The sequence below is a fragment of the Pogona vitticeps genome, chromosome 3 (assembly GCF_051106095.1).
Source record: "Pogona vitticeps strain Pit_001003342236 chromosome 3, PviZW2.1, whole genome shotgun sequence".
Lineage (NCBI taxonomy): Eukaryota > Metazoa > Chordata > Lepidosauria > Squamata > Agamidae > Pogona > Pogona vitticeps.
Window position 1 is genome coordinate 176098369 of NC_135785.1, and position 19593 is coordinate 176117961.

The 19593-nt window shown below is 38.1% G+C and overlaps 1 protein-coding gene across 3 annotated transcripts in view; it reads right to left on the minus strand.

The window, feature by feature from the left end:
* Window positions 1–19593, minus strand: part of PPP2R3B (protein phosphatase 2 regulatory subunit B''beta) — a 54377-nt gene that overhangs the window by 23535 nt on the left and 11249 nt on the right. The window contains exon 1 of one of the 3 annotated variants that reach the window (XM_020796806.3): window positions 10136–12072. The exons of the other annotated variants lie outside the window; for them this stretch is intronic. Coding sequence (XP_020652465.2) covers window positions 10136–10282 — 147 coding nt within the window. The 5' untranslated portion in view covers window positions 10283–12072. Of the gene's footprint in view, window positions 1–10135; window positions 12073–19593 lie in introns of those variants that run through there. 3 annotated transcript variants of the gene reach the window in all.

Below are 19593 nucleotides of genomic sequence, written 5' to 3' on the forward strand. Positions count from 1 at the left end.
AGGTTTATCTGTGTGCCTACGAATGGCTGCGAGAAGTCTGTCCTCTTGTTTTCACTAGGTCTGTGTGCAAGCTATCTGAACATACTGTATGCAGCTTTAGCCACGCAACCCATTTTAGCACTGTTATATTTGTACTCATGTATCCCTGGAAGGACAGATCCTGAAGCTGATGCTCCAATACTCTGGCCATCTCATGAGAAGAGAAGACTCCCTGGAAAAGACCCTGATGTTGGGAAAGTGTGACGGCAAGAGAAGAAGGGGCGGACAGAGGACGAGATGGTTGGACAGTGTCATCGAAGCTACGAACATGAATTTGACCAAACTCCAGGAGGCAGTGGAAGACAGGAGGGCCTGGCATGCTCTGGTCCATGGGGTCATGAAGAGTCAGACATGACTTAATGACTAAACAACAACAAAAAAATCCCAGCCCCTTTACTACCTGTGATGCCACTCTAATTGTGCATCAACTAACAAGAAACAAAGTACTATGTAATAGCTGCAGTACTCCATGGCTCAGAACTCTCAATAAGACCACACATGGATGCTGTGTGAAGACAAAACTTTATGCTAAACTGACATGCAAATTGCGCAGGTTGACTGAAAATGAAATCCAAAGAGAATTTACATGTCAATTTATTTTACATGTTTTTAAAATGTGAGGAGGGCATGAATCTTGACGTTCATACCTTGTGAAAGTTTTACAGGAAAGTTATCATGGAAACTATGTAGATGTGAACAGTGAGATTTGTCTGATTAATTTTTAGAAGTGATTTTTAAAAGCTACGTTTCAGTGATTCTGTTTATCCTTGCAGACATCCAGAAACAATGTAAAACTGGGGGCGGGGGTCTTCATTTCATCAGTGCTGAAGTATTTAAAGTATTATGTTTGTACTAAGTAAAACTACAGAAGACAAGAGAAAATTATATTACCAAAGAAATTAGAGTTACAATAGCTGTTGTTTAATAGCTGAGTGAAGTGGAGGAAAATGCAGAGATGCTAAAATAAAGCCTGCTCCAGATGCAGTAAGGGTTGTAAACAGCTAAATGGCAGACTAATGAAAGGGTATATAGAATCAACATACATACAGTGGGATATGGTTTCTACTGAATTCTCACAGTTATAATAACTGCTAAATTACACCTGCAATCTATTTTTTATAATTTACCTTTCTATGCCTTGATAATAGCTTCCAAAGCTTCTATTCAAATACACCAACACTTCTCTATTTACCAATAACATACACCTGGTGGTGCCACTCACTGTGTTTTGCACTGCCTCCTGTATGAAGCCACCTGGGAGAAACACTTCTGTTCAAGTCCCTGCACAACCTCCATAGATAAGAACCCACTGCCAGACCTAGGTACACTTCCTAGATGGCGAACCTTTTTGAGCCCAAACTGCAACACAAAACCAGCGTATTTATTTCAGAGTGCCAACACTGCAAGAAAACCTGAATACTGAGGCACTATCACTATCTCCGAAGCAAAAATGATGGAACTGAGGTTGTCCTACTTGGGCAGATCATGCTGGATTCTCTGGAAAAGACTGCTGGTGGAAGGCAACAGGAAAAGAGCAAGACCGAACATGAGATGGATGGGCCACCTAAAGAAAGCCACAGGGTTGAGTTTACAAGAGCTGAGCAGGTGAGCTGAGGACAGATCATTTTGGAGACTGCTTATTCATAGGGTCACCATAATCCAGAGGCAACCTGACAGCACACGACAGTAACAAAAGATCTTACAGTAGTTACAGTACTATTACAGTTTTCCTTAGGACACAACATCTCAGTTTCTTGGGTAATCTGTTTATTGAATTTAGTGTGAAACTGGAAATTAGAGTGTAAGCTACTGTAAATTTACACTCTAAAAGACTTATTTGATTCCATATGTTGGTCTGTTTGTTCACTTATTTATTTCATTACTAAAACACCTAATAACCGAAGCTTTGGGCAGCTTGCAAGAGTTGAGTAGAACAGTAAAGGTTAGGATATTAACAAAGCTTTGATTCCATAGTGACAGGGCTTGAGGTGGATGCATAATTAGCCAGGCTTTGTTGAGTTTAGGCTTTCTTCAAGCTGGACATGAAATCCTATTTCAAAACACAGAAGTACTGGACAACACCAGCAATCATTCTGTTAGACTACATAGGAAAGCCATTGAAATCCACAAACACTAGCACAGCTTCAACAAAAAAGAAGAAAGTCTAAAACTCAACAAAGCCTGGCTCCCAGCACTGAAAAATACAGCCTGCAAAAACGAACTCTACCCAGCCACAAAGACTAGCTAACAACACGCATCAATCACAGTGGCAGATCATCTCCCCCTTTTATCACAACAATACACCCATAACAAAAAATACCCTGATCACCATAATCACCCAATCTCCTGAAAAGGACAAAAAGCTGATTCCACAGCTACAAATACTCAACTATCCCACACATTACTCCAAAATACAGACAGAATTCTAAATCCTGTCCTCTGAAGATGCCGGCCACAGAGACTGGTGAAACATCAGGAAGAAAAACCTCCAGAACATGGTTAAACAGCCGGAAAAACCTACAACAACCATCAGTAATATATGTCCCTGGGGGATAATATACATTACTTATATCTTTCCAAACTTGGCTCACAGGTATTGCAGAAGGCTTTATAATCTAAAAGGTTAGGCTTCTTTTTTTTTTTAATTAAGTAAACACTAATATTAAAATGTTTGTAGAATGTATGCCTGTGAAGACTGGTCAGAAATACATGGAAGTACTGTAGAAAACTGGGCTGGGAATGGGAATGAGAGGAGAACAGAAGGACAAATTTGTTAAGAAAATTGGGGGGGGGGAGCTTGCAAGGTAAAAGCATGACAATTTGGAAGTGACATTTGAAAAACAGCAAAAATGTACCATATAATTTAAGCTTGGAAGCCTTAATTATTTTCTACTGCAGTCAAGTTGAGGACAACTAAGTATAACCCATTAAGTCTTTGGATTTGAAAAATGCTGATTATATTTAGCATTTCCTTCTTTACAACAGTATGTTGCTCATTACACATTAGGCTTGTGACAGTAAATGATACCACCAGCTGTTTAGGAATACACAAACACTGCTATTGGCACAGAATAAGCCTTTTAGTAAACATTTTTAGGTTTTCAAAACAGCTCTTTACCAACAAATTCTTATTCCAAAGATTCATATAACTTATAAGTAAAAGGGTTATAACTACCTTTAATATTTCATGTTAATGCAGTGTACTATTATGTGGCCTTACTTCACATATCACCTTCAGAGTTCAACACCACAATGTGACTGTGTTCATGTAACTGTTTACTAGTTATGTTTTATGTTTTAATAGTAACCATAGGAAGAAAATAGTGAAGGAATTTGTAGGCAAGAAAATAATATTCCAATCTCAGAAAGCATAACAATTAATTTTATGCCTTTTTTAATGTTTAGTTTTTTAGAAAAATGTTAGGCCTTATTCACAAGGTAAGTCTGACTTACAGTGCAATATCAACAGCACAATGTGCTATTAAAACTAATAATAAAAGCATGAGTACATTTCTAACACTTACTGGGGCAGAAAGATATATATTTGCTTTGACATCTTTTGAAACAGAAATGCCTTTATTTTCATGGTTAACAGTAGTCATAGTCAAAAAATGAACAGTGTACAATTTGTTCTGTTGCACACTGTAGGGAGATAGGAATCCCTTTGTTTCCATGCGCCCTCCCCAGTTAATGTGTATAAATCAGATTGTACTGACATACTAGCATAAATTTAAATCTACACATTGTTTCTACATATTAGCTGGCATCTACAGAGCCCCACTGAATATGCATGGATGGAACTTGTGGCTATGCGACCTCTGAGTCTCCTTCCTGGTTTAAGTCACTTGTACTGTATCGAAAGGATGCAACATCTCAACATTGAGATGCAACATTTTTGGAAGGTAAGCATGCCTATGTATGAACCTGCAAATGGAGCAGGGAGTCAAAAAAGAATTGGAATGAATGTGGAACACAGTATGCAGCCCTCTGAATCCAGGTCAGAAAAATGATTGCTTAACTCAAGGCCTATTCACAATGAACATGTGTTCAGCTTCCCGTGCACTCATGATACCAGTATTGAATCTGGGTGTCCATACAACAACACAAGACTTAAATGAATGTCAACCATATTGAATCAGGACAAAAACCCTTGCTTTCAGGCTTTTTAAACATAACAGCCAGTTGGTGGTGCATTCTTACTCTGCTTTGCTCCGATTTGCTCCAGTGCTCTATCTCCTTGTGTAGACTTCTCTGTATACCTACATGTTCTGATCCATGTGCTTTGTATGTGGGTACAATCCGATGACATTTCCTTATGAACATGGCAAAGCTGTCAGTTTCCACCCCTCCACACCTTAGTACTGTTCCTCTTTAGTTTAGTTGAGATATTAAGATAGAAAATATATTAGCTGATCCCATGTTCTGCCTTTTAATTTTTTGCATTATCCTTTTTTTAACCACAGTGCAAAAGCTCAAACCTAAAAACAATAATAATAAGCACTGCAGCCAAAGAGGAAGGTTTGAGAACGCTAGGTGGGGAAAACAAAGATGGATGGAAAGAGAGGGTGAAGTAATAAAGGAGAAGAAAGAGAAGATGCTAGCCAACAATCTGTACTAATGTGCAAGGAAAAAAAATACTAGAACAATGTCATATGGATGACCATTGAGTCAAAAAGGTACATTAAATATTTTCTTTTCAATTTCAGCAGGTACTACACAACTTCTCTCTCACACACATATAGAAAGACAGAGTAAATAAATTATAAACTAAAATGACTGTTCAGACCTTCCTTTTTTGCAGTACATGCAAAGCAGGGCAGAAGTACAGTGAGAAAAAGTTCACAATGGAGTATGAGAGGTATAACATAAATCTTGCCAACGATAGGGAGCAAAGCTATTTTAGAATCATATCATTATAGGGACACTCAAGTCTGAAACCATTTTGTTAGCCTTGGGTATGATTAGTTCAAAAACACTGCCATCAGGACCCCTCATTGCAGATGTTCTTTGTTTTAAATGCAAACATCACAAAATATGGTGGGGTTTTAACATAAAACGTCTCCTGCTGTAATCTGTGATACTGTCCAATTGCAACCATCATTTTGTACATATATATATATAAGGATTTCTTTCAGTTCACTCATAGAAAAAGCTAAAAACAATGAATGAAAAAGAAAATAGTTATCTATAAGTTTAGGGAAGGGCTGAAGATGGCACTGGAAGGAGTAGTACTGATCCAAAGTAAATCTACTTGAAAAGTTTAGATTTTAGAGGAACAACAGTTAATCAGTCTCACAGGTAAGCTTCCAAGACTGCAATGTTAAGTTATCCAATAAAACATGAAGAAAACATGAAAAAAATTCTCAGATCAAACTGGAATTATTCTCCTCATTTTATTACATTTCCCAAGATAGCTTTTATTACACCAGTCATTCTAAGCAAAATGCACACTGAAAGCAGTTTTTTGTTTTTATACAGTGTTCAACGTTATGTGACTAAAATGCAGAGACTGACCAGAATGCATGAATCACATAAAATATGGAGTTAGAATACAGTACTCCTCTTTATAGCTGCAGGGTGGGCACACATCTTTTTTGCTCCTCTTATGCTAACACAACGCTCCGTGCAGGTCTGTAATAGGCATAATCTACATGAATGAGCTATTATTAAGTGCACACATTTATAGGTAAAAACACTTAAGAAATACTTTGCACGTAAGCACTGTTTATGCAAAGCAAATCATTTTATGTATGTTTTGAGTATTGTGTATTAAATAGACACTCCTGCACCTTTCTGTTATATATCGGCTATGATCCAACTGCTCAGTAACCTTATGGTTAAAAGAGACACTAATTGTGTAAGTCTAGGGACACATGAGAATTTAATCCAGTTTATTCTTTTATTAGAATTCACCAACATTCACAAACTGTGTTTGATTCATTGCAGGGACAGGCTTGTTCATTCCTTAAAAGGGTCATTAGGACCAGCCCCAGAGCAGTCCTACCCACATCATTCTGGTCCCAGTCAGGGGCTCCTACTTCTTGGTGTGGGTAGGATAACTCTGGTTTGGGTTTGTTTCCAGTGTGTGTGATCACTGGAAACAAATCCGAACTGAGCTTTCCTGTTTGAATATCGTGAGGTTTTATTATTTAAAAAAAAAAAGCCAAATGGAAAACTTCCTCTTGGAAGGAAGAGGAAACAAACAAAAGCAATGAGGGGGATTTTTGTTTGCTTTCCTTGATTGGCTCTCAACTGAGCCTTTAAGAGAAAACAAACACAAATTCTTGCTGCCCCCTCTTGTCTCCTCCCACTTTGGGGAGGAGGTTTTGTACTTGGCTTTAAAAAAAAATTGATACAGCGCACGTGCCCTGCCCTAATATAGTTTAAAAATACCCCCCCCACACACACACACACACTTCCTCAGCTCCTCCACAGAGCCAAGGAAGTGTTTAATATATCAGTATCCTACATCGGCTCTCTTCTTAAGCTACTTCACATTACTGACAACTTGACAGTGGGCTGATTTGGACCAAATACTGTACCTGTAAGGTTGCTTGAGGTCTGTATGTACGGTATGTTATTTGAATGCAATGAGCGCACAAAATGGCCTACTGGACTTCTAGCAACCCTATTTAGCCCAATCCAAAGCAAGCATGTAGACAAGCTCTTACTCTTCACTTGCTGCTTATAAACAATTCTAAACAAGAATAGAATGGTGGTGTCAGTAGCACAATTACCTATCTCTCCATTTAACACAGCAGTTAAAGTCAGTCTACACCATAAAAAAGGAAGCCGATACACTGGGACTACTGGTAGATCTGTAAGGTAAAGGTAAAGGTTCCCCTTGACAATTTTTGTCCAGTCGTGTTCGACTCTAGGGGGTGGTGCTCATCCCCGTTTCCAAGCCATAGAGCCAGCATTTTTGTCCGAAGACAATCCTCCGTGGTCACATGGCCAGTGCGACTTAGACACAGAACACTGTTACCTTCCCACCGAAGTGGTCCCTATTTATCTACTTGCATTTGCATGCTTTCGAACCGCTAGGTTGGCGGGAGCTGGGACAAGCGACGGGCACTCACTCCGTCGCGTGGATTCGATCTTACGACTGCTTGGTCTTCTGACCCTGCAAGCACAGGCTTCTGCGGTTTAGCCACCAGCGCCACCACGATCTGTAGTAGATGGGAAATTTCTAACCGTCTTAAATTAAAAATTCTAAGTGTTTAATAATAAAAAGCAAAAGGCAGTTGATTGGCCATTGCAACAGAGAAAAATGGGGGAAAACAGGAAGTGGTTTGTGCTCTGATTAGCTATGGTACTACATGCAGATTCTTGAGTTGACAATGTGCTCAGGGGCATCTTGCTTTGCATATCTGGCCTACTAAGTCACTTTGGTGGACCTTCAAGATCAGTAGAAAATCAAAGAAATTCCACAAGCCTGGAGTCATCCTATTCCTGGCCTTGATGAAAACAGCACAGAACAAAATCACAAAAGACTGCAGTAATAGGCTTACTCAATACACTTCCCTCTAAAACAGCCTTTCATCAGATAATCTACAAAAGACAGCTAAATTTTCACTGGCATTAGAACAGTAGCTTACAAAATGTAAATATGTGTTACAAATAAAAATTCTATTTAATATATGTTCCAAGACAACTAAAAATGGGGGGGGGGAGTCTCTAGAATATAAGAATACATAAACTTCTAATATCTTAAATGTATCTTGATACTAGAGAGAAGGATGGGTGGTTTTTTGGTTTGCGTTGTTTTTTTTTTTTTTTGGCAATAGGAGGGAGAGTTGTCCACTACATAAAGGGCTGCCAGATCTATATTTATGTCAAGAGTTTGTATGTACCTGATTTTTACTCTCTCACTGTCTCGTATCTGTACATTTGTGCACACATACTGCTCAAAAAACCCCACACCCCTCTGGAAATGGGATATGCTTATATCTAGCAGTCAGAATTTGCATGAGATGCGAAGATAATCTCATAAGAGACTGGCATTCCAGCACACAGCGAGCCAAGCCAAAAGTTGGAAGGAAGGAATGTTCAGACGCAAGAAAAGTTCCAGTGCCTCTTCACACATGTCAGATTACAATTTCACACAGAGGGGACATCTAGTAGCAGCAAGAAGTCAGAGCCCATCTCCCTCTCTCTCACTCACACACACAGAGAAACCAAATTCAGGTGAATACAGAAAAGACATTTTTGCTAGGAAATATGTAACAAAAGATGATAAAATATTTCCAGCATTATTTACTCAACTGTAAAAAAACCCCAAACTCTCTCTCCCTCTCTGAAAACAACTGTGGGACAGGCAGTTAACTGAAGACTATAGTAAGAAGAGCTGACTATGAATTGTGCCAGAAAAGAAGTGACAAGTATAGTATAGTCTCATGCAGGGAGCACCATATGATAGATCCTTCCACCAGCAGGAATTCAGTGTATGACTTACTCCCCCCTCCCTTCACCAGCCTCATGAGTACCAGAAGAGATGAGGCACAACTTGATGTTTCTACAAGCTTGTATCAACTCTCTCTCTCCCAGATGTACTCATCAAAACAATTTACAGTACAGTATAGGCTTTCTAGGATGAATCTGCATTTTGTCATGAATAAATATTGCAACTTGAATACTGGGAAATACAGATTCACAGCAAGTCAAGTCAGTACTCATACAACAAAACTGTAGCTTCAACATAACCAGAACCTAAACGTTCTTGACTATAACTCCCATAAGCTGTAGAAAGCACAGCCTAGATATCTGAGGCTTCCCGATTGAAAACAAGTGGCATAAACAAAAATCTTAAAAATCCAGAGAATGATGGAACCATATGTTCAGTCCTCCTTTAATAAAGGCAAAAGCAAAAGGAAACAATGAAACTAGTATACCTTTAGTATACTAATTCAAAACTTTTGCTGCTAAATGCTATCCTGGAGAAATCTAGGTGTCCGCCACTAGCCAAGATCCTGCAGAAAAGCATAACTACTCCTTGAAGAGCAACAGTGCACTGCTTAATGCAATTATGATTCTACAATCCCTAGTCTCATGTTAACATAACATGTCCCAACTGTATATTTATCTTATCTAGGCTGCTAGGTAATGTGCTATCACCTCTCTTACCCACTTGGGAGGAGCAACATTAAACTTTCTGTTGTGTGTAAGTCACCTTGAACATTACAGTGGAACAGTGGGCAGAAATGTACCAAATAATTAACTAAATTAAAACATTTCCATCAATGCGTATCAAGAAAAGAGGTCTCGGTATACAGGGAAAGAGGATATCATAAATGAATACAGATGTACTAGAAACCCAGTATTTAACAACAAACTACATTCCAGGTGAAATCAAGGCAATAATTACAATCCTGCTTGGAGGAAGAATTCTCAGGCTTTTGTCTGACTCTGCCCTCTAGATGATGACCTTATCCATCTTTGGATGATGTTTTGTTAAGATGGAGAAGGAAAACATAAAAGGACAAAGCAGCAAAGCAGAAAGTGATTGACACTGAATTATGCATTTGAATGTAAACAAGTTAGGCTATTTTCTCCCAGGCAGCATACTATAACATGCAACACTATTTGAGACATAGGAATTTTGCTATGATAATATTGATTTTGAAAAATTAATAGCCACTTATTTATAATACACTTTAAAAATGAACCAAATTTATAAAGATTATGCAAGATGGAAAGAATAGACACAATACAAACTTTCCTTATTTATTTTCAACTTTACAGTTGCACAATCTGATAGCTAAAAAAGGAACATCCATATATGGGCCAAGTTACATTGTTTATTTTCCTTTTATATACCTTGTGCCAACAAAGCACTGAAGGGCAACAATAACAGTGAGAGTAAAATAATGCTCCAAGTAGGCACAATCTGGTACATGTGCTTTTGGGGGAGGGGGTTGCGTGTGTGTTTTTTAACTAACAATAAAATCATTTTAGGTTTTCAAAAAATTTAGAGTTCAAATAGTAGAGCAGCAAAGCACACCTGGCTAGTTTCCACTCAATCAGCACAAATATCTCCCCCACCTAAAAAACAAAACCCAAATACACAGTGCAGCGAAATATATAATTGTAAACAAACCTGGACTTGCTGGAAAGCTTTAAGTCTCTTCTTGAATCTGGAAGGCAGAACAAAATCACATCCTCGAGCTAGCAATGCCAATTCCTTTCGTAAATCAGGGTCTTGCCGTAAAGAAATCTCCTTTATCCTCATGCTTTCAGATTTCATATAACGCTTGTGTGTGCACCAGTGCAGGCAGTTGAGTCCCAGTAAACAGCAGAGTCCTATTATCACACAGTGCCACTTAAAGCAGCAGCTGCGTTTTACTTCTGTGTTATTCTGAGAGCCAGTTCAACTTAGCCTGCTCCATACATTAAAAGGGAACTTGGCTGGAACTGCAAACAGATTGCAAAGTTGCTTTGGGAGCCTGCCCCTTGCTCCATGCATTCCAATCTCTTAATGGTATGGTATAATATGGAAGAGGCACAAGCCTGTTATAAGATGTGGCACTTCAAGTCATCAGCAAAAGAAACTTCCAATTTAGTAAAAACCAACTAGGGAGGAACATGAAAACATCAGACATAGTGGTTTTGTCATTTCCTCTCTTCCTTTCCTTTTGTCACAAGCTACAGTACTTACTCTTCTGGTCCCAGAGCAGCCTATTTAGGGACTGAAGTTGGCAGCCTCTTCTGAACTTGTAAAGCTCTTTTAAGTACTGTACTTCAGACATCAGAAAAGAAACCAAGGTTGAAATAATTATATTTCTATTGACAGGCTTTCACGTTTTGATTGCATTTGTTTTGACTGAAATTTATTATTGTTAGCTACCCCGAGTGCCTTTTTTGGGAGCAAGGTGGAATATAAATTTAATAAATATACTTGGGGAGGTCTATAAAGCTAGTATCTAAAATAAGCTTGGTTAGTAAAGCAAGTTCCAGCTGTAGCATTGCCAAAGCCCTTTAAGGGGTGGGAGAACACAGGCAAACAAGAGGATTACTACCACTTTACCTGAGAAAATAATCTACTTCTCTCTCTGCTTCCATCCACAGAACAAAACTATTTAAGATATAACTAGGAATACATGCCACAATATATTAAACTGCTTTTTTTACTCTTTTGAAGAAGAAGGAATAGGAGTCCCATGATTAGCCCAGGTGGAATATATAATTTATTAAGTATGTCTTATTTTGTCAATGTTTAGATCTCCACATTAAGCAAAATATAAAACCCATGAAATACTATATAAACTGGATTTAACTCTGTCAGATGAAATCAAAGTTTCTTACTTCTGCCTCAAAACCTCAGCAAAGGCAGTATTATTTAGTTTTGTTATTAATAAATACCATTCCAATAAAAACATACTGTTTTGTTTGGCAAGCTTGATTTTTTTAAAGAGCTAGTTTTCCTTGCTCACTGCTGCATTCTCATGGATATAAGGAACTCCACAGAAGACACTGTTTAATGTGACCTAACACATAACTGAAATTCTTCAGAATGTTTTCAATATTCGGCTTCAATTAGAACTGGAAGGTTTCTGGCTAAATATTGCAAGAAGTTAGTTTGCCACAATCAAATCAGTTATTACCAGTCCAAGACAGATAATACTTATGACAGCAACATAAGTGCAATTTACCAGTCAAAAGCAGTCAAAACAACCTTGTCTTTATAAAATAGCCCAACATTCTATAGAACAGTTTCTTTCTATTATCAATCAAACATGCCTCCTAAGAAAGGACGGTGAGAGACAGATATGCTTCCAGATTCCCCAGTATTTGCCCTGCTCCACATCCCCACATATTTACTCAGAAGCAAGCCTGGGTAGGACTTAAAAGTCAAACCAGAAATTAACGATACAGTGTTTCCCCTAAGATTAATCTAGTTACTCCACCTTTCTTCCTACAATGAAATTCCACAAATACATGCTTCAACAATCATATCTGTAAATTAAGTCCATGTTTATACAGTATTCCAAGGAACCAACCACCACAAAAAGAAAGAAAAGGAAAGAAAAAAAAAAAGAAGCATTCTAAATGCAAGCTATACAAATCAGGAAAATCACATGCTATGGCAAACAGATATCTTTCACCACTTGGGGCAGCACATCTACAAAAATGCTATACCTACTGTCTACTTTAATCCTTATTCTTAAACTGAAGATGCGCTTGATCACAAGGAAAAATAATTGAGCTGATTGTACTCAACTCTTATCACACATTTAGGTACACAGACTAATGAAAATTCAATTCTTCAAAAACAACAACTCTGATTTATGAATGTGGGATGTTGTGATTCTGTTCCCACAATTCAAAAAGTCAGGACATGGCCCAATATTGCTGCACTTGAGCAAAAATGAGTAACTGGAGCCTATCTTACCATGCACATATAATTAAAATACAGAAGTGACCAGAATAGATTATATTGCTAGAAAGAGTGGGGTGGATCAGCAGACAAAGAAGAAGATCTAAATTGTGATGGGTTGACTCAATGAAGGAAACCAGTGCTCTTAGTTTGCAAGATTTGAGCAGAACCCAATGGAAAACTATTGGAGCCTCATTCTGTTTAGGAAGCCGAAATTCTCTGATTTTTTTTTTCTCATTTTAAAATCACTAATATCAAAATGAGCATTAGAGCCGAATGGATGAATTCCTTCCAAATTAAAAAAAAAGGCGGAGGGCTGGGACTGACCATTTTCTTTCAAGACACACAAATTTGGTCTAATAAATGTATTTAATTTGTTTTAAATTGGCGCAAAAGCACTTGTTTCTAAATGGGGCTAGAACAGTGTTACTTTTGTAAAAAATCATAACTCGAAAACCCTTTGCCCATATGTCCCCAAATCTGGCACAGAGAAGAACAGACTTCATGATATATCTGTGCCAAATTTGGTGCTGACCCAAGGTCCAGATTCATAGTTACAAATTTCTGTTTGGGGCATACGGAATGCTGAATCCTGCTGTCAGCACAATATACTGTTGGCTTGAGGGATACCAAAAATTAAATGTATAGAACAGGAGGTTTCTGATTCATAAATGAAAGACAGAAATACAGTGGGATCTTGACTTGAGAACTTAATCCGTATTGAAAGGCGGTTCTCAAGTCAAAAAGTCTGTAGGTCAAGTCTCCATTGACCTACAGTGCATTGAAAACCGATTAATCCCGTAACAGGCCGTTTTTGTTCCATTTTGGTTTTTTTCTGGTCTGTAAGTCAATTCTCAGGCTGCAAGTCAAACCTAAATTTTGCGGCCAGAGAAGTCTGTAACTCAAAAAGTCTGTAAGTCAAGCCATCTGTAAGTCAAGGGTCCACTGTAAAGACCAACAGATGTCTCATTGAGCAACAGCAGCAAAAACATCACTATCACCATCACTATTACAATAAAGCCATCCCACAAGCAGATTAACTATACCTGATGCTGCTACCCATTTTCAATGATTTTCTTCTAAATCAGTGGTTCCCAACCTTGGATCCCCAAATGTTCTTCGACTAAAACTCCCAGAAGCCTTCACCACTAGCTGTGCTGGCCAGTATTTCTGGGATTTGTAACTGGCCCAGTATTTCTGGGAGCTGAAAACCTGGGCACCCAAGGCTAGGAACTACTGCTCTAAATCTCTTGCTTAAAACCATGCTATATCCATGACTGCTGAAAAGTTCACAATAATCTTGGTCCCTAAAAATTGGTACTATCACTAAATAAGTTGAGGTTGGGGAGGGTGGTTAAAGAAAAACAAGGCATTGGTTAACAATTCCCCTCCCCCTCCAAATGAGATTTATTTATTTATTTATTAAACTTATATACAGCCCATCTAGAATGTGTCTACTCTGGGCAGTTTACCATTGCTCTAAAACAATGCCGTACTGTTGCAGTCCAAAACAATGGTGGATTCACTTAACTAGGGTTTACTTTTTGGGTAGGACTTATATTACGAGCATCCTGAAACATCATACTAGGGCTTATTTTCAGGTTAGGACTTATTTTTGGGAAAACAGGGTACATCAACACTCACATGACTTGAAATACTAAGATACAGCCTGCATAGCCTTTTTTTTTTCAATTTTGAAGTCTGAGATATATCCTACGAAAGCTTCACACATTTTGTGTTTTGATTCTCCTTTACCTTTTAGGAAATACTTTAAATGCAGAAGGTTCTCTTAATGTCAAATTGGAGGTTGTTTGCATTCTTGAAATGCTTGCTTCCAAGTGAAAGACTTGTATTAAATGATAAACTTGAATACAGAAAATAGGGCCACCTCAAGTCCCCCCCCCCTTTCTATACATTCAGAATATAGCATTCAATAAATAGCATTCACGATCAAGGGTTGACCGAGATACTATTTTCTCACATTCATTTTTAGTATCTGTCACTTCTTTCCTTCCTCCCCTTTACAACTGTTTCTCTGACAGGGCAGCTGATGGAAATCAGATGAACTGGTTTCATGTCCCTTGGAATGTAGGGAGATCACCAGCCAGCCAAGGAGTTGTGCCTGTGTGGCTGCAACTCAGCTCGAAGTGCAAATAGTAGCTCTCTCTCCAAGAGCATAGCTGGGGCAGACACCTCTGAAAGTCTGGCATCCAAGCTGTTGTCTAATTGGGGTGGCCCTGCCAGAGAGAGTCGTGTGGCTCTCCAAGAGCGAAGCAAATTGGCAAGTGTATGTATACACAAACAGAGACAGGGACTACCACACACTGTTTTCAGAGACAGGGTGACATACATAATACAGTATAACACTCAACAAAGGGGAGGAGTTCCAGTTTCCATACTAGTTGTCTCAAAAGCCAGATTTTATTTAAACGGAAAAAGCAGCGTCTGGAAAGCTGGAGTTTAATACACAGCAGTTTTTAAAGGCTTTATTTTCATTTAACACAATGGTACAGAAGGTGCAGCCTGTCTTATTGCAATACATTGAATAGAATATATTTTGTCTAATTAAAGGATATGCCAACTCTTTTGAAATACGCAAGACATGAAATAAAATTTGTAAAGAGGAAGAAAGCTACCATATTCTCCTTTCAGCATCCACTTCCAGGTCAGACAGAATCGTACCTTATATTTATTTGCATCTAAATGGAAGAAGAGGAGCAACCAAAGGCATGACCCATTCCCAATAAGAAGGCCTATGAGGTCTTGTAAGATTTCTGATCTCAGATCCTGCCTCCCAGTCCCTAGCAAAAATGTCTGCAACTCTTTCTTTCCTGATGTTGGAAGGCATAAGAGCCGCCCCCCCTCCCCAGGAGCTTGATATTCAGACAGCAGCCTCTCCAACACACTCCCAGCAGGACTGGTGGTGGAAGTTAAGTTCAGTTGAACTTAATGAGTTTTACATCTGAGCAGACATATGGGACTGCACTCTACAAAATTCATTCAGCCTTCAGACTGCCAAGTCAATAATCTCGTTTTAATTACAGTTTTAGAAGAGTTTCCTGTGTATTTTTTTCTACTACAACAACAAACAATGTAAGGCCTGGAACGCAAAGTCAGCTTTTTGAAAACCACATATATATACAGTACTGTACTCCAAAATATGTTGCTATAAATGGAATACACTAGAATGGCATTGATAGAGAGGAATACCCAGCACAGTCCATGTATGCACAGTATGCATATATATGTGTATGTATGTATGTACCGTGTATACATACATGTATACATACATAGATGTATACATGGATGTATACATGTATACATACATAGATGTATACATGGATACATACATGGATACATACATGGATGTATACATGGATGTATACATGGATGTATACATGGATGCATGGATGCATGGATGCATGGATGCATGGATGCATACATACATACATACATACATACATACATACATACATACATACAGTATATAAAAACAGTATTTACAACTGGGCCAAATACGCATTGTGTTCACAGCCAGGATCCGATGGTTGTTCTGGGTTTTTCAGGCTGAACATGGCCAAACAGCCCAAAAACCCCACAACAACCATCAAATATCCATTCATTGCCAGATCTGCACTTGAAACAAATTTTCCTCCCTCAGTCAGTAGCTCTGGAAATTTTCAATCAAATTTGTTTTTTATTGTAAGAAATTCATTTTCAAAAGTTGTGTCAAAGAACTGGAAAATCTTTTACTGCTAGATGGCACCACCTCTATTAGAGATGGATAATTCACAAGGAAATATATCTGGGTGATAGCACAGATTTCTTGTCCTTGTTTGAGATGTCAGACTAAGGGTGTGTCCACACAGTGGTGTTATCTCTTGAGTTGTTCTGCATCATTCTGGTATTTTTTTTTGTTTCAGATGTTCACACAGCATCAGGTACTGGTGTCCACACATGGGGAGAGTATTTGCTGCCGGATGTACTAGGTTATCCCAGTAGTACTTCTCCTCACAGATTCAGAACTCCTCCCTGATGTCTCACACATCACAGATCACCACTCCCTTTTGCCTATCTCCTTTGCCCACTACTTTCAGGGAACATGAAAGGGTGGAAATTGACCAGCAAAAAACTGCTGACAAGGAAACATCAAATTACACATATTCACAAAGTACTTAGATCAATGTGGAGTATCACAATACAAGGGTGCACATGAACTAACTGTATAATTGGAAACATAGTAAGATTATGAACTTCCCTCTGCAAAAGCAAGATTAGGAGCAGATTGTGCTACAGATAATGAATTAATCTCGAAAAGTGCAACAACATTGAAGAAGAATTCAAAGACTGGGAGTTGGACACAACGTAACGACTAAACAACAACAAAAAAGAACAGGTTTGCATTATTAAGTTCAATAAACCACAAGCAGAACTGTGGACTGAAATTGAGATACGATGAAAGAAGAATGGGGAAAAACAACAACAACAAAAACCTATTACTATAGCCAAAAGAAAAGCAAGGCCTTGATGGATGATTGAAAGGATTCTTCAAAAGACAAAAAAGAAGCAAAAGAAAGAAAGAAAACAAAGAAATAGCATCCTAAATGCAACTTTTCAATGACTTGCAAGTATGGTAGGGACAAAGCGAATAACAATTATATCTGGGGGAGAGAGACAGGCAGAGAACACACAACCATAAAGGAAAATGGTATTTTCATAAGATCTAAGAAATATTATGGAAGATCAATAAGGGAACATACTTTTGATCAGGATAAAATGGAGACAAGGTAGAAGCAATGTACAGAAGAAATACACAGAGGAGAAGCAAAAACAACAGCTTCAACTGTTGATGAAACCTGCAGTTTTAGAAATTGAAATGAAAACTTCTCTCAAAGTAATTGATAGAAATCAATCATCAGGAACAGATAGGATACCATCAGAAACATGAGATGGATGGAAAATCACCACTCCCAGGTCCACTGCTAGGATCATGACTGTTGGTGGCAATATTTGGACATCAAATGCTCCCCTTCCTCCCAAGGCTCTCAAAGGCTTCAACAGATCAAAAGGGATCCTGAAAAAGCTTCAAAACCTGAGGGTTTTGAATTTACAAAAGGGGATTTTGGTCCCCATTTCCTATGGGAGGTGCTACTCCTGATAGCATTCCACATGAAAGGAATTCTCTATATCCTTTGAGCATATGGTAGTGTTTCTGCTTGTTTGGTTCTGCATGGAGAACAGTGCTAACAAACTTATATTTCTAGAAGATCTATGTTTAGCAAGATGATTACCAGGACACATTTTATGCTTGTCCTTGAAGACAACTGTTTACATGAGCTTTACTCACAAAAAAGGAATGCACTCCCATAGGCATCAGAACAGTGGAATGAGGCCTTCTCTTTGAACGTAACTTATTTATGGCTCATTAGTCCGTATATGAGCTGAACAGGGCTACTGAGGAATGGGTATTTCACAGATCACTCATTTGTAGAGTCACCATAAGCTGGGTGCAACTTGACAGCCTGTAACAACATCTTATATTTAATTTTAACAGTTCACTCAAAATAACTTTCCTGTGTCAGCACTCTCTCCTCAAATCTTAATAACTTGGAATTGCACTATAGCTCTTAATAATATCTTTATTGTTCAGCATGACCATGAAGAGACAACAACCATCCAATAATATTGAAAATATAAGAAAGCTTACTGCTTGGTAAATGCCCAGGTATTTAGTCCAGGTACATGTGGTAGAAAAATTTACGATTATCTGTTACCATACAGATGACTGAACACATGGTAGACAATTATATCACACACTACAGTTAGTGTCTATATTTAGTTTCTCAGCGTATAATACCTAGGTAGCCAAACCCATAGACAAAAATAATTCTACTTCTATTTTTCAGAGTAGAAATCAGAGAGGAAAAAAAATGAGCTCTACTCAAACGTCTACATGCCAGAGCTAAACAAGATGCTAATCAACATGGAGTCAGAGAATGCACAGCCTTGCAGCTTTCAGTGAAGACTAAATGACACAGCTTAATGTACTAAAACTGGTGTTGCTTCTTTCAAACATATACTGTATTATATTGCAATCAACTATTTGTCTTTTGTTCTGTCCTGCCTGCAAACCATTCTTTCCTTTGCCACAACTCTTTATGTTTTATCATCAAAGAAATTCTAAACAAAACATGAACACAGTATTTATATGCGTAACTGCAAAATAACCATTGCAGAGTTTTTTGATTCCTTGTTTTGGTTTTTTGCCCCAAGCCTAAAAGTTCATTAACTCTGGGACAGTCTCTTCCGTCAGATGTTCCCTATGCATCTATCCTAATCATTGATACAAGATGATACAAGACATGAAAAGCAAGTTCCTAGGAGCTTAGGATAGGTGCTATATACAGAATTTATATTCTAACCCTCACTTTCCAAATTACTAGTCTCATTTGGAGACTAATAAGATAATGTGAGTTAAAATTTTAATATTAAGTTTCTTCTAGGAAGGAGAATGACAGTTTGAAATTGGTTATTATCTTTTAATGCAGAGCACTGCTCTTTTACAAGTGGAACTTTAAAAAAAACATGAAAACAACACAATTCATGCTTCAAAGACCACTACAGGAGGATATTTCTCAATGTACTGTAATTATTTTTACAAGTGTAACTACATTTAGAAACAAGGCCCAAGGTAATAAAACAGAACAAAGTCTGACTAATCTTCAAAATCAGTATTCCCCAGTATTTAAGAGACCTTGATGAATAGCAGAAGACCCAAAAAGCAAAGTGCTTTCATTAAAATAGAAGCCATTAATGAAGCCATGTCTGAGGTTCTGTATCATCAATGATATCTGGTATGCTATTCACTAAGGAGGGGGAACATTAACAGCTGATCCAAGGTACCATGCAGGGAAAACAGTGCTGACAAGTACAAAAAATAAGTGGGTCATATTGACCAGATAGGCAGGATATAAATAGAATAAATAAATAAAATAAATAAATGTAGCTCATATTTGAAAAAACTAAGGAAATGGTATCAGCTTCATGGCATTCTCAATATTACCACAGCTGCCAGCATCCCGCTCTAGTACAACCACAACAACAACAACCCTGAAGCTCAAGTAGACTGTTACGACTAGGAAACCAGGTACAATATAACTCTTTCCACAAGTGGAACACAT